This window comes from Balaenoptera ricei, chromosome 3 (genome assembly GCF_028023285.1).
Source record: "Balaenoptera ricei isolate mBalRic1 chromosome 3, mBalRic1.hap2, whole genome shotgun sequence".
Taxonomy (NCBI): domain Eukaryota; kingdom Metazoa; phylum Chordata; class Mammalia; order Artiodactyla; family Balaenopteridae; genus Balaenoptera; species Balaenoptera ricei.
This window is the reverse complement of record NC_082641.1, coordinates 67,368,344-67,384,759: the sequence shown is the minus strand read 5'-3', so window position 1 is coordinate 67,384,759 and position 16,416 is coordinate 67,368,344. Positions and strand designations below refer to the sequence as shown.

The 16,416-nt window shown below is 34.9% G+C and overlaps 1 protein-coding gene across 2 annotated transcripts in view; it reads left to right on the top strand.

Annotated features, from left to right (window-relative positions):
- The window catches only part of EDIL3 (EGF like repeats and discoidin domains 3), a 429,209-nt gene that overhangs the window by 310,153 nt on the left and 102,640 nt on the right, over positions 1-16,416 (top strand). For both annotated transcript variants that reach the window (XM_059916719.1, XM_059916720.1), the window contains one exon: positions 4,010-4,194. In XM_059916719.1, coding sequence (XP_059772702.1) covers positions 4,010-4,194 — 185 coding nt within the window. The remainder of the gene's footprint in view (positions 1-4,009; positions 4,195-16,416) is intronic.

The window sequence follows — 16,416 nt, the reverse complement described above, 5'->3', positions numbered from 1 at the left end:
TTAGGCTATACAGCATAGAAAAGTAAGCTTTATCTTTGTACATCTACCATAAGAATTTAGTTTTGTCTTTTTTTTTTTTTTAGGTTTTATGAAACATGTAAATTTATCATTGCTTCCAAGGAGACAATACTTTAAAACCAAGATTGCTACTATAAATTCATTCTTAGATCATTCTTATCTAACAATCTGCTTATTGTACAAACAGTGGTTTTCGAACACAAAGATAATCTATCAAGGCACTCAGATTTAAATAATCCGTGTCTTCCAGGAGCATCAGGACTAGATATAAAGATGAAGACTTTATGAGTGGATCTCACAGTCGTTCACTTTCAATCTAGCTAGATTCTGAACTAAACAGAAAACATTGTCTAGGCATTTCACTATGCTATATTTTTGGTGGTTGTTCTTATATTTCTATCATCAACATTTACAAACTATCTTTGCCACTTTGGCCTGAGATTTTGTTCAAACCACTGTGTTTTTAAGAAAACTAGAAATTCATGTGTGCCCCACTTTTTAGTGTAACCTCCAAGTATGAGAGACTTTCGTCATACTTACAGAAGTGCCGTTTAGTTAAAAATAGGACACATCCCTGCAAAGAGACAACTGAGAGCTTTTTATTCATTTCAAAATGTTGCATATAGGTTAAAACGCGCACACTTTATCTATTTCCCTTCTTGGGTTTATTTGTGACGTTAAGAAAGGGAATGATTTTCAAGGAAATAGAAGTTACTATTAAAAAACAACCAAACTTTAAAGGAACCCATTACATTCAAAGGAGTTAGAGACATTTGGGCAGATGAGTGAATCTATTGATATTTTAAGAATCACATTTTCATATTATATATGGGTGTCTTTTATGAAGCAGTCAACATACAGTTTTAGTACCATTAATTATCGTAATGGGGATGTTTTCCTTATTTTGGTAATTTGAACTGGCTTATTGACTACCAGTAAATCACAGCAGAATTATTGCTGCACAGTGTTTATGTTGCATGTCACTATATCACCACAGGCCAGTGTCATCCGTAAGTCATTCATCATAAAGCAATCAAGAGGAAGCCACAGTATGATGAAGTTTGCTGTTAAGTCCCATGCTTTTCAGGTGCTACAACATCACCTTCCCCAATTTTTCAGTCTTTTGATTCATGAGGGCCAGTCTCTCAGACATGGCACAGTTACACCCCTAAGATATGAATATATTTTACTTTCAAGTTTGACAAGAGGTTACACCTGACCCTTTATGGATTTTTATGTTTTCAAAAAGAAGCCATACCTCATCTCCCAACCCCACAAAATGATTTTGAAAGTGTATGCAGAGAATAATATCTCTTAATGAATGCTTATGAAAAAATAAATAAATAAAAATTTAAAAAACAATGGGACTTCCTTGGCGGTCCAGTGGTTAAGACTCTGCGCTCCTGATGCAGGGGGCACGGGTTTGATCCCTGGTCGGGGAACTAAGATCCCACACGCCCTGTGGTGTGGCCAAATAAATAAATAAAAATTTAAAGCAAGGGCACCTCACTTTAGAAATAATCAATTTTGTTAATACCTCATTTTGTTCAGGTGCTCTCCATGTTGGTAAAAGAGTTAATTTATACATATAAAATCATATGGATGAGGAGGGAAATTGGTGATGTGAGGCAAATTGACAGAGAGGTTAGCTATAACACTTGGAAATAAACATTAGTAGAATGTACCAAACTATTTCCCACAATCCAGTGCAACACTGTAAAGCCCAAGGCTGCCTTATTGTATTCAATAAACTGTTATAAGAGCTCTCAGCCTGCCTAGAAGATAGCAGTTAATCTTTTTCCAGATACTTACAAAGAAAATTCCCTTAAATTCTCCGAAAGAGATATGATTTAAGATGTTTAGCATGAAATGGATCATGACCATAATTAGTAGAAGAATAGTCATTCATTCATTCTTTGAACAAATTATTCAGCACTTCCTCTGGGCTGAGTACTAGACAGCAGAGTAGGTAATGAAATGAATTCTATAACTAAGCAGAAATGGTCAAAGTAAAGGTATCCCTTTTCTATCCAATACTTCAAAAACTGTGTTACATCGCAAAAAGGAGAAAAGCAACTTTGTGTCTCTTTCCTTTGTGTCTCTTCTGCAAGCCAAGCAGTTGTACAGAGATTCCAGTGGCAAGGTGGGGGGTTGGTGGTGATAACAGAAGAAAAAGTCAGAAATCCATAATACAGACAATGCACGTTACCTTAGAACTGCTTGAAGATAAAGAGCATGCTATTAAGACTTTAGGACTTTCTAAAATCTTTGAGATTTTTGTCATGAAATTTTTCTTTTTCAGAATTCGTATTTAGGATTTAGAACTACTTATATCATGGAACTTGGGGTATATAGGTCTCCTATGCCTGCAACTCAACAAAACTTGAGCTAAGACATCCAGTTGGCTAGCCCTCTATGTCAGTCTCTGTCATGTTTGCATAGGATAGGAATTTCCTAGAAGGTGGAGGTGAAGGCAAATGTGGAGGAGCCTCAAGAAGGAAGACTTGATCTAGATCTACTAGGACAGAAAGCCAGTAATTGCAATTAAGAATTATATTTATCAGTGAAAAGTTCTAAACCACCTCTCTTAGAGCCTGGACTGAAAATGGTGTAGTTTCAGAAACTGCAGCCAATCATAGGATATTCTTTTAATACTCACTGGTATGCTGATTTGGGGACTTAATATTGTCATCTGTTGGAATAAGCTTTATGGAGATAATAAAAATAGCTAACGTTTACTGAATGCTAGCTATATGCCAGCACTGTTTCTAAATATTTTATCAACTAATTTCTTAGAAGACTTTTTTAAAGATAATTTTGATTATTATGACCATTTTATAGATGAGAAGACTGAAGGACAAAGCGGTTAAATAATGAGTACAAGGCCACACAGCTAGTGTGTAGGGCATTAGCAGAGCATGAAGAGATGGCATTGATCAGAGAAGTCTCCTATTTTATCTTGGCTTTCTTGATGATCAAACTTACCTGTGTGTTCCTTGGCCAAAAGGTAAAATTTTACATATGGAAGACTCAGCCGCTGGCTAATATGATAATAGAATCATGCTTTCCATTACAAGCTTTGTGAAAGTGAATTTTGTCACAATTGCAATTCAACATTGGGAAATCCTGTGTATATGTACATACACACATACAAGATTTTTCAAGGACAAACAAACCCAAATTTTGTACCATGTCAAACCTGAAAATATATGTGGCAGATTTGAAAATCTTCAAAAAATATCCAATACTAGAGATTATGGAGTATGATTAAAACATAAAAATTTATGAAAAGTCTTGTCCAGTAATGGTTTTTGCTAGAATTAGCTTATTTTTTTTCTGTTATCTGTTAGTTTAAATTCTACACTAGCACAATGTCAGGTATATGGTATACACTGAATAAATATTAGTTTCCTATATTCCAGAAGAAGCCATGTTGGTATTATAAGAATCAGTGATAATGATTAACAGGTTTCTTGGAAAACAAATGCTGTCCAGTTTAGAATATACCATTGGAGCAGTTTGTGAAAATGACTTTGTACTGAGGGAATTTTCATTTTCAGTATTATGAAAACAAATAAAAGAAAACCAAATATCCTCTCTGAGAAAATGTTCCATTTTTAAAGACAAAATGAAACTGTTGAAAACCGGGAAACCGTCGTGAGGCTATCAGTAATAAGACAGGAGAGAGCATTTCAGCATTGCTTTCATTTTGCAAAATCATCTATCACAGAAAAGTAGTTTGAATTGTCTGTCTTGTTTTCAATTTTTCCAAAATATATTCAGACAAAATAGCTTGAATTGGTTATCTTGTTTTTTGATTTTGTTCCCGATTTATTTCTGATTATAGCCGTTTTTTGAATTTAGATGCTCTCTCTTTGGGAGAATGAATAGCATTATGCTTAATCCTCTCTTGCCTATCCAAAATGAATGCAGAAAACTTCCCAGCATGATAAATTATTTTTCTCATAGAGCCCTTCTCATTTTCTTCCAGGCTGTTCTGAGCCTCTGGGGATGAAATCAGGACACATACAGGACTATCAGATCACTGCTTCCAGCATCTTCAGAACTCTCAATATGGACATGTTCACTTGGGAACCAAGGAAAGCTCGGCTGGACAAGCAGGGCAAAGTGAATGCCTGGACCTCCGGCCACAATGACCAGTCACAATGGTTACAGGTAATATTTTCTAAAAATGTCTCACTACCCACTTTTCCTCTTCCTTAGAAGATTTCCTGTTGGTTAGATAAATATCGGAGTCATTATCTTCATACTAGTTTAAATGTGCCTTCCTCTGTGGCTTAACTAAATGGGTAAAACAAAAATTCCTTATGAATCCGTTTTCGTGTGCTATTTTTACTCTGATGTTGATTTATAGATGCTACTGTCAGACCGATGCAGCAGAGTGGACCAAATCACACTACATGTAGGTCAATTTGATTGATTATGAGAGGATTTGCATTTTAACTCTCATCTATTCTAATGCTTTGTGTCAATATTGGTTTGAAAGCATCACAGCAGGAATCCAAACCGCCTTGAAATCATGCCACTGACCAGCAGATTGTTCCCATAGAATCATGACTCATGACTTATTAGCTCTTTATCTGTGGTTGCTAAGCAATGGAGCAATTTGATTACATTCTCATAAGAAAGCTTGCTTGTAGAAGGAAAGCATAGACATTGCAGTCTGTTTATCATTTGCAAATGAGGTAAGATTACAGTCAGTGCTTCTTAAAACAACCTTCTTGAAGCGCACTTATTTATGGAGTACTTTTAAGTATGCACAAATTTGTTAATGTCTTCTGTAGCAAAGAAAAGTAAGACAGCTTAATTCCATAATGAGGTCATTTTATTTGAAAGATACGCGTTCTCCTCTTATTGATTTTTATGCTGCATGTATGCATTTCAGAACTGTGGTAATTCATTGTATTTCTGGAAATCATGAAAACAATTACAATAGCAAATGTCACCCCTCATCAAACCAGATTTGCCGCATGTGAAACTCTTCTTACCAAGTCACCTGAAATTTCCAATAGTCTCTTCTTTCTTGACCCTACTTTTCCCTATTACAGAAATATTCACTTTTTTTCTTTACTGTCCCCTAACATTCTACCTGGATATTTATTGATCTGAAGCTTTATTTAGTTCTTTCATTACCATACATAATGGATATAATTATGTATGTCTTTCTCCTTTTACTATTCTGTGAACTTTTTGAAGGTAGGCTTTATACATATATATATATATATATATATATATATATATATGTAATACAGGACATATTTATCATCCCAGAACCCAGCCTCATGTCCTTGCCTATATGTAGCAGTACTACTAAATTAAATCATTCGTTTGACAAATGTTTGTGATGTACCTCTGAAGCGTCACATACCATGATAAATAGCGATGGCACATGAGCGAGCAACACACTCTTCTTGCTCCGAAGACATTACCTCTTTCATAAACCATTCCTTTTATTTGCTTTGCATAACACCACACTTTGTTTTTCTTCATCCTTCTCGCCGCTGCTTCCCACTGTCCCCCACGCCACCCTTCCTCTGCCTGTTATCTTCCTGACAACCTCATTTTCACCAACTCCACACACTCACATTAGCCAATTTAGTGAGTACTGATTATTTCAACTACTGAAAAAAGGATTCAGCTTCTCCAAAATTCTTTCTCTTCTCACCATCCCCACTGCCACTTCCAGGATCTAGTCTGCCACCCTCTTTCACCTTGGTTTTTGCAGAAGCCTCCTAACCAGCCTTCTGGAACTAAATGTCTGACTCTCTGAAAACCTGTTTCCCAAATTGTAACCTGTGTGATTTTTTTTTTTCCCTAAAATATAGATGTGATTCTTTTACTCCTTTATTTAAACCCTTCAATTGTTCCCCATCAGACTCAGAATCAAGTGCAGCTTCCTTAAGATAGCCTAAAAATCTTGGCGTGATTTGGCTTCAATTCACCTCTTACCACACTTCTGAATTTGCTTCAGTTTCTCAAACCAAACACTACCTCCCTCTTCCCCTTCCGTTATACATGTGCTCTTCCTAGAGGAAAAGAATGGAGAGAACACCTCTGCCCAGAGCATCCCCAACCTTCTGTTGGTTAAATCCTTCAACTATAGTTTAGATGCACTTTCCTCTAGGAAGGCTTTGCTGCCAGCTCCATCCCACACCAAATCTGGCTTAAGTTCTCTTCTGGATACTACTGTGTCCCCTGTAATTCTCTCACTGTCACATTATCATACTCTATTGGATGTTGTGTCTTCATGCTACATTATTTGCTCCAGGAGGGATGGAACCACATTTGCCTTTTTCTGCTTTCTCAGTCTGTTGTCCAGTACCTAACTAAATACCTGTCACAACACCTGACATGTGGTAGGCATTCAGTAAGTACTGTTTTTGTTTTACTGAAGTATAGTTTATTTACAATACTGTGCTAGGTTCATGTGTACAGCACAGTGAACATATATCTATTCTTTTTCAGATTCTTTTCCCTTATAGGTTATTATAAAATAATGAGTATAGTTCCCTGTGCTATATAGTAGGTCCTTGTTGGTTATCTATTTTATGTATAGTAGCGTGTATATATTAATTCCAACCTCCTAATTTATCCCTCCCCCATCCCTTTCCTCTTGGGTAACCACAGGTTTGTTTTCTATGTCTGTGGGTCTATTTCTGTTTTGTAAATAAGTTCATTTGTATCTTTTTCTTTGTTCTAGATTCCATATATAAGCGACATCATGTGATATTTGTCTTTCTGTGTCTGGCTTACTTCACTTAGTATGATAACCTCTATGTCCATACATGTTGCTGCAAATAGCATTACTTCATTCTTTATGGCTATTTTCCATTGTATGTATGTACCACATCTTCTTTATCCATTCATCTGACGATGGACATTTAGGTTGTTTCCATATCTTGGCTATTCTAAATAGTGCTGCAGTGAACATTGTGGTGCATGTATCTTTTCAAATTATGGTTTTCTCCAGATATATGCCCAGGAGTAGGATTGCAGGATCATATGGTATCTGTAAGTTTAGTTTTTTAGGGTACCTCCATACTGTTTTCCATAGTGGCTGTACCAGTTTACATTCCCACAATAAGTACTGTTGAATGAAAGAATGAGTGAATCGATCAAAGTACTATTCAATTTAGTGATTTGGGCCTAAAATGCATATAATTTGCTCCCCAGTTTAAGAGACCAACTGCTAATATCCTCAAAATTTTAAGTAATATTTGAAAAAGAAATCTAAAATTTCATATTAAAGGTCTGGCCTTTTTAATAAAGGAACTAAATTTTCATAATCGATAGCCTTTATGAACTTTTCAAGTTCTTAATTAGAAGAAACCATGGAAAATATCCTTTCCGTTTGTTAGACTTGAATGGTGAAGTTAAACTTGTTCTTTGTTGCTGTATAATATTTTTAAAATTGAAAACATTTCAGTCATATCTCAATTAACTGGGTGTGGCTAACATTATTTGTGAATCATAATGCCATGTGGAATAAGACAAAATATTTTACACCCCATAAGTAACTCAGACAGGCTGGTAGACTCTAGAAATACCCACATAACGGTATTGCCAATGGCAAATTTCTTTAGAAAGATCAAAATAAAACAAGTATTTTTACATGAATCAGGGTGTAATGTTCAATGCAAACCTTCATCCATCACTTTTTTTAAGATGACTTTTCATCTGTCTTCTTAAAGTCACTTGCATGCTGAAATTGATTCATTCTGTTGGTGACAGATTTTCTATCAATTCATGGACCAGTTGTTCATAGTACATGTCTATTTTTTGTTGTGTCAAAACATATTCAGAATCTCCAAGGCAAGGTCAATTGACATCTTTATTTATTTTTATTTTTTCTTTTTTGACATCATGCAAGAAAATGCTCCAGAATTGACAATTTTTAGTGTTTTCTCCTCAAGAGAGTAGAATCTGTTCAACTGTACATTGTTATACTTGTTAGTATCTTTGTTGAAAATAAGATTAATACTTTTATAGATAATGTATAGGGTGATTTAAAATTTTTGCAGTAGAATCAATTTTTATCCTTATTTAATGCTTCTGAACTTATAAATTTTGGCTGTGATCTTAACTAAAATGCATCAATTGTGAGAAATAGCATGGCTGCCATTTAAATCCTCTTTCTCCATTATCGATCTCCTACTAATTGTTTTTTAAGAAATTTCTTTTATATGCCAACTATACACGTAACTCTTTAATAATGAGAATTTTATTTCAGTTTGATAGTTTTTTTCCAAAACCTGATCATATAGTATCTGGAAATACAATTGTTGAAAATGAAACCAAAAAAAAAAAAAATCCTTTACCCAACTGTGATATATTTTAAGGAATCTTTATGCATTCTTTTAAGGAATTCTTATGTATTCAAATATCACTTAAACATTTTATTCTTATTATTCCGCTAATGTTTCTTCCAGTCTCTTCTCTAGGGTCAAAATCTCAGAAGTTTCTCAAGCAAATGTTCTCGTGGGTTTTTTTAGGAGTGATCTTACCTAACTGATTCTTTTCCTTGAGCTACTGTTAATCATGAAATCATTATGCTATTCCTATATGAACATGGCAGAAATGTGTTAAGTCCACAGGCGTTCCTAAGCGAGAGGCATTTCTCAGACCTCTGAAAAACTGTTGTTGCATCACTTGATATGTTTGATGGTCTCTTAAACTTTGAGCAAGAAGTTCTATCAATGTGTTTTCCAAAAGCCTACAAAGGTTAAATTGTAGTTCTTGCCTTTCAAAAAGTCTTACCTACACCTAAGCTGAAACGTAATAAGGCAGTCATTCCTAACTCAGAGTTGGACATTCCTAACACATGGTTGGACTAGATTTTAAACCCTGTCATAAAATTAGTGACATTTAATTTACAGAGATCTTTTAGAAGCAAACTATTATTATCTCCTGTGGTTAGTTTCTAAACAAAACCCAGAAATTTTGTTGGGTTTTAAGGTGGATTAAATAAAACAAATGACAGAACCGAGGAAGCACATAGTGGGTACCCAGCAACAAGTAGTTCCCTTCTTTCTCTTTCTGGTGGCTTCTGAAAACTCAGGAGAGCATCATCTGACACCACCAATTATGACCAGGAATGAAGATATGCATACATATTTTTGCTTCTTCCAAAAGGAAATTTCCAATAAAACTATGAAATATAAAGTAATATACCATTAGATCAGTTGCATACTGTGAGCAATGTTGATAGATTACATAAATTTGCATTGGCAAACAAAAATTTTAAATATTTTTACCTAGGCAGCATCAGTTGTTTTTCAGATTCTTTACCTGAGAGTAATAATAATTTTATTAATAATTTAAAATGAACATTATATCATTTGGCAATGTTCTCTACTGAAATCGTGTTCTTCTTAGAATGTCTATGTGCTTTTAATGTTCATTTTCAGGGCCTTTTCAACAGATTGAGTAAATTCCTTTTTATTTATGCTCAGATTATACAAACTGATTAAAATTCAGCATGAGATTGAGATGTTTAGTGACATTCTATCAGGAGTAGGAACATTACTGATGATAATCTTATAAATTGTGAAGAAATATTTTGCTACCGTAGATGCATCTAAACAAAGAACACTCTACGAATTAACTTGGATTGATTAAAAACTTGTTTTAAATAAGACATAAATTCTCTTATAGTGAATACACTGTGTATATACTCATTGCCCTATTTATTGGTGGTGACTATAGAATATGGATAATTCATCATCCATAATTGAAACCATGAAAAGTTTTTTCAGATTTCATAAAGGGTAGCATAATATAAATGACTAATAGGAAGAAAAATGTCAGAGTGTCACTTAGGAAATGACCTTTTGGTCTATTTCATGGGACATTTGCTAATTTAAGATAGTCTGCATAGTATTTCAACCAAATTAGTAGAATTAATAGAGTTGTTAGACTGCCCATTTTAATGCTGACCTTTGTCAAAATTGCAGCTAACCCTACACAGCTTCATTTCAGTACTAATTTTGTGGAAATGTGTAAGAAGGCAATTGAATTTAGGTTTTCAAATTAAATAAGCCTTGTTTAATTTAGTCCATTTCAGATTTTTAAAAGGGAGTATTCTAGCCATAAATTTTATAACTTCTTTAAAGCCATTAACTTCCCTTGCTCTCTGAACAATTTATTTACAGAAGAGCTAAAGGAAAGGTTTTTGAGGATCAAGGGACCTCTAAGCCACTGGGAAACATTTGGCAATATGAAGGAATAATCTGATTTCCAATTCACTATTTCAGTCTTTCTTATCTAGTAAACATAAGCCTGCGCGAAGGTTTCAGTTATAAAGCAGATCTACAAGAGATCAAATAATGAAATAATTTATACAGGATTGTAAAACATCTTCCATCTTTCATAAGTGGTAATATATTTTGGAGTGTATGAAATGAATCAGAGGAGGTCTATACTTTGCTTGGATTATGAATTCATCTTTAAATTTTTTAATAATTTTATAATATCAAAGGAAATCTCCATGATCCATTAGGAAAAAAACTTTTAATGAGCAAAACACAATTGAGTAGGATATTTATACAGAAAATACTTAGAGGGCAAAGAAAAGTGCCATAAACATCAGTGTAGCTGTACTGAGGGCATAATTCGAACTCCAAACATCTGGTTTTGAAGGCTGACAAGTCACAGCAATACTCTGGGATCAGTTTTTGCTCTTTTTCTAAAATGTAGCTATTACAAAAAAAGATAACCTCTCAGGCAACCTTCCCTTTTAAAGAACTCTCACACCACTAAGATTCTAGTATCTAAATGATGATTGGCCAAATCCAAAGTAGTCAGAAAATTACCAAGCCTACCAGATCATTTCTGGTGAAGTTAACAACATCGTATGATTTAATTAGTGTTATGGTATAGCCATATAATCTTAAAATTAACCTTTAAAAAAGTTAACTTTCATATTCTGCATATTATATCTACTTAATACCCAAAAATTTTCCCCTAACTTTCCACCCATTCTCATTTTGAGTCATTTCTTTGTTTTATATCCCTCTTTAAACAGCTTGAAAGAAAAGAATTCCCTAAGACAAGGCAATGAGACCTACCAAGCCATTATGAAGTACTAATACATTAGCATTTACATATAGCACATCGTGAAGAATACACAAAGCAATAGTTCTGGTGGCAGAGGAAGGAGTAGATCAGATTGAGTGCAGGGTGCAGCTTTGGAAGGCAAGCCCCGATGGTACATGAAAATTGGATGGAAGCTTTGTGGTTTGGAGGTTATTTTAAATGGCTTCATAATTTTTTAATTCAAATAAATATTTTTGCAACCCCTATTATAACAAAATACAATACCAGGTGCAAGGAATTGAAAGATACATTCGGCATTGTGTCCACCTGCAGGTGTGATTACTGATGCCCTAATTGTTACGGATTCAGCATTCCAAAAGCAATAAACAGGAATGTGGGAAGCTGGATGCTTCTACTTAGAAGCCATATTTGAAACCACTTAAAAACTGAACAGCAGGATTTAAAAGAATTGTATGTGCACAGCAGGCCCGTTCGTGTTTTTATGATAATGAAAACTGAATGACTTCTGATTCCTTTGTATGCAAATAAATTTTAATTTGTGGCATATTAGCTATCTTTATAGTAACAAAATATAGTTACAAGAATAGTAATCATTTCCCTCTAAAAATATGAACTGAAAATATGCCAATGAGTAAAATTTAGAACTTGGGAATACTGTTTCAAGTAAGATGAGCATTTGTGAAGGCTTTCAGATAAAATGGGAATCAACTTTAATCAGTGATCTCATTTTGTCTTGAAAGCGGCCCTCTCAGTGACTAAGTTATTTCTGTTTTAGGAGGCTACAGAGAGTCTGAGAGATTTGCTAAAGATTGCACAGCCAATCAGCAGTACAAGGGGAAGTCAATACACCAGGAAACTCACGCAATGATTTTTATTTTTTTATTTTTTTATTTTTTTAACATCTTTATTGGAGTATAATTGCTTTACAATGGTGTGTTAGTTTCTGCTTTATAACAAAGTGAATCAGTTATACATATACATATGTTCCCATATCTCTTCCCTCTTGCATATCTCTCCCTCCCACCCTCCCTATCCCACCCCTCTAGGTGGTCACAAAGCACATCACGCAATGATTTTTACCACAGTATTTTGTAAACCATTTAGTGAGAGGGGATTCCTTTTTTCAGGGAATGTTTGTTGGATTAGGAAGCTCTTCCAGGGTCCAGTGCATAGCATAACTCTGGCCATACCTTTCTTGAAGGAGAGCTTCTGGTACCTCTTTGGATCCAGCTTGCCCTCTAAATCTGTGCTTCTACACTGTAAAAATTGTATACCCCTTACGGTGTTAAACATTGAACCCACACAAGTTAAATATTTAGAAAATATAATATCTATTTTTTTGGTTTAAGATAAAACAAATAGGAAATATGATGAAAATTCTAGCTTTCTTCCTACAACTCGATGGTGTGTCCTTTGTGCACACACCACATTTTAGACAGCGCTTCTTTGCCCAACACTCTTGGTTGTAGTTAAGCTCACCTGGCCTGGTTACTTTGGTTTATACTAGAGGTCTTTGTAATTTTTCTTCAAAGCCAGTGGTGCTATGATGAATAGGTTATTCAGTTTTCATTTACATTTATGAGTAAGGTGTCTTTCATTTGTGAAGTATTTATTTGCCAGCTAATGTCGACATAAAATAAATTTATTTATAGCAATATTGCATTCATTTTCTCTTTCACTATTAAATTAACATTTCTGTGAGGAAAACATGCCTCAGTGAAATGACTTTTAAGTTTCTTGTGTCTCCGTTTTATGCTGCTATTGTATTTCTTTCGCACAGTATGTCTACTGGAAAGTGTAGGTCCATCTACCCTTGCCCATTTCCGTATTTAGCCCTTGGTTAGAATATTCTCTCATATCCTTTATGATGTGCCTAAGGACATAGCTGCCTACCAATTAATCACTTTCTGGAATTTGTATATATTTTAATCACTTTCTGGAATTAGTATATATTTCAGAGGAAAATAGATATCAATTTCCTTGGCCAGGACAGATTGTGGGTTCAATATCAAGGCCAACCAGAGTTTTGACTTCTTAACTCATGACTTAAGCTCCTTGCCTAGGTCTGTCTAGACATCCAATGCTGCTCGCTCCATTTGGCCTGCCCGCTACTCCCTGCAAAACCTGGTGCACATCTGACTGCCCTCCCCTTGTGCCCTCTTCTCATCTGAGCTTTCCTGGGTCCTTGTTCTTTGGTTTATCTCCTCTTTGGTCTTGCATTAGGGCTCCAGCCTGCCCTCGGAAGGCTCACTGCCTATTTATCATCAGCTCATTTTCATCTTTGTGGAGTATCAGCCCTGCCCTGGCTCTCACAGGGCCATAGCTGACCTCAGTCTTAGCTCTCTTAGCTCCTGGTCCTGGCACTCAAAATTTCTATTTTTCCAGATGCATCTTTTCTTCACATAGTTCTACCAGCGGAATCCAGTCCCCCTGACTGCAGACCCAGAGTTTCTAAAAGGTCCTCTCTTTCTCAGTCTGATTATGAACTGATGAAATTAGGATAACGTATATCACTCTTTCATCCTGAAGGTGTGTGTTCTTTGAAACGAATTAGATTCCCTTTCTCCCCCAATGGTCATTTTTATCAGCATTTTTCAAAATGTACCCTGAAAAACACTGTTTCTTATAAGGTTCTCCACAAAAAAAAAAAAAAAAAGAGTCTATGCTGAAATATATTTAGTAAAGTCTATATCCTCTTCTCTGTTCTTACTGATTCAGATGAATATTAACATAGGATGCTTAAGAATCATATAGGAAAGAGATTTGTTTTATTTGATGATTTTCAAACTTATTTGGTCACAGAGTGCTTTTTAAAAATAACTACCAAGGGACTTGCCTGGCGGTCCAGTGGTTAAGACTTTGCTTTCCAGTGCTGGGGGTGCAGCTTAGATCCCTGGTCGGGGAGCTAAGATCCCACATGCCTCACAGCCAAAAAACCAAAACATAAAACAGAAGCAATATTGTAACAAATTCAATAAAGACTTTAAAAATGGTCCACATCAAAAAATCTTAAAAAAAACCAAACTATATATTTAAATAAATTAATCAATTAAATAACAATAAAAATAACTACCTTAACATCTCCAGAAACCACTTTAGAATATTCTGTATTAATTAATTTGCATTTCTGTAGCACTTCGTTGTTTTCAAAAGGCTTTTCTAATAATCTGTATCTTTATAATAATCTGGAGACATGTAATTATTTATGTAAAGTGTTCTGTCCCAAAATAGGAAAAAACAATTTATAGAGGTTATAGGACTTAATCCTGTAAGTATCAGAACTTGACTCAAAATTCCGGTTTCTCTCTTTTCCATTGAGTGCCGTTTTTCATGGCTGTTTGCATCTGACATCATGTAGGAAGAAGTCTAACCTTAGTAGCCTTTTTTTTTTCGTGAATTTTGTTCGTGATTTTCATGTTTTTTTTTTTCCAGTACAGCAAAATATATGCAAAATACGTGTATTTGGAAATATGGTTTTCCAATTCACTTCATTCTTCTATTTTTATGATAGACCTACTCAATATCACAAACAATTTCATCAATTCTATGTCCATATATGTACAAACCAAGCATTTAAAATTGCCTAAGTGCATTCAAAGCATTATTTTCATTTCCTCTTCGGAAAGAACGTTGCACATAAGCTAAAGTTAGCCCAGGTGTGCCTGAAGCATAGTCAACCCATGTCATGAATAAAATGGGCTCTGTACCTTGACCACTCTAAGCACAGAAAGTAACATGTGAACAGTTTTGCCTCTTAAGAAACAGTTCCTATAAGCTAATGAGCTTATTAGCTAGAGAAGTTCACAACAGCACGCAAATGTTTGTCAACTCAAGTGGTAAAAAAAATTCTCTCCCATTTGTTGTAAAGTGCATCTGATAATTTTCTTTAAATCTGTTTCCCTCTCATTTAAAATGACAGATTTTCATTGGAACTTATCTTTAAATAAACTGTAAAGTTGGCCCTCCTGCACATGTTCATACCCTTTGGCTTTGCCTTCTCTGTATTCACGGTGTAAAGGTCTCTCTCTTCATTCCAATGATGGAAGCTTTTGTAACTGACATGCATTAAACTTTAACATAGAATTCATATTAGGATAGTTACTGTTTTACAGTAAAGTAGGACACTAAACACATGCAACGGACGTTTTGTAGCATCCGTCTGTTGAGCAAAGCAAGCTCAGAACTGTGAACGCACCATTATTTTACAGATACGTTCCTTGCAGGTTTTCCTCACTTAAGAAGTCAGACTGCAGTCTCTTTGAATATGATTTCTGTTGCCCCATACATTTTCTCTTCTACATGCTCAGTGGCTTTCGATAGAGAAAGCTAAAAGCAGATAAAAAGCATTTTATCCAAGGTTATCCAATGTAAGAGAGAAATCGAGATATTTACCTATAATAATTATTAATTAGTACCTATTTATATGATATCTATAGTTTTAAAATTAAAATAAAATTTTGTAGATTGTATTCAAAATTGTATTAATTATCATTGTGTCATTGTATAACGATTATTATTACCATTTTATAGGCAACATAGCTGACAAAACCAAATATGGTTAAGAGGGCTGAAAGTAAATGAATAAAATAAAAGCAAGGGTAATTGAATAACTGTCATTCCAGTTAAACTCTGAGTCACTTTTTTCCCTTCTCCCAACATGCTACCAACTATTTGAGGCTCAGCTTTTGTTTCTTTCATGAGAAGCACTATGGATTTTAATCCCAGAGCTGTAGGGTTTGATGGCCCTTCATTGAGTACCACAGGACCCATCTGTTCTGTTAGATATATGCCTGGTGATGTGGAAGGAGTTGTATATACAAGGTAATGGATCTAAGAGTACTTAGAATGTAACACTAAGTATATATATATATATATGTCTCTACAACCGCCTCAAAGCTCCATAATGGGAAATAGGGGAAATTCTAAAAATAAAGCAGCTTTAACGCCCTCACTGGGAAAAAGCACACCACCAGCTGCTTGTATCTTTTTGCATGTTGGTGTCAAAGTCACTTTCTCAAAGTGTGGTTTAGAGACCTCCTGCTTCAGAATCAGCTGGCATGAGCTGGCTGAAAATGTGGATCCCCAAATGCCATTCCCAAAGACTCTGATGTTTTTAGGTCTAGAATGGGCATAGGAATGCACATTTCTGGATATATATATTGAGGGATTCTTGCACTGTGTGAAATTGGAGAGAAAGGAATTGGTAATTTATGGCTTGACTGATAAACATATTCATTTAGAGGCTACCATTTTAATGGGACTTGCTTAGATATGTTGAATTGAAAATTATTTGAGTGTGTATCTAACTGCACCTTAGGAGTA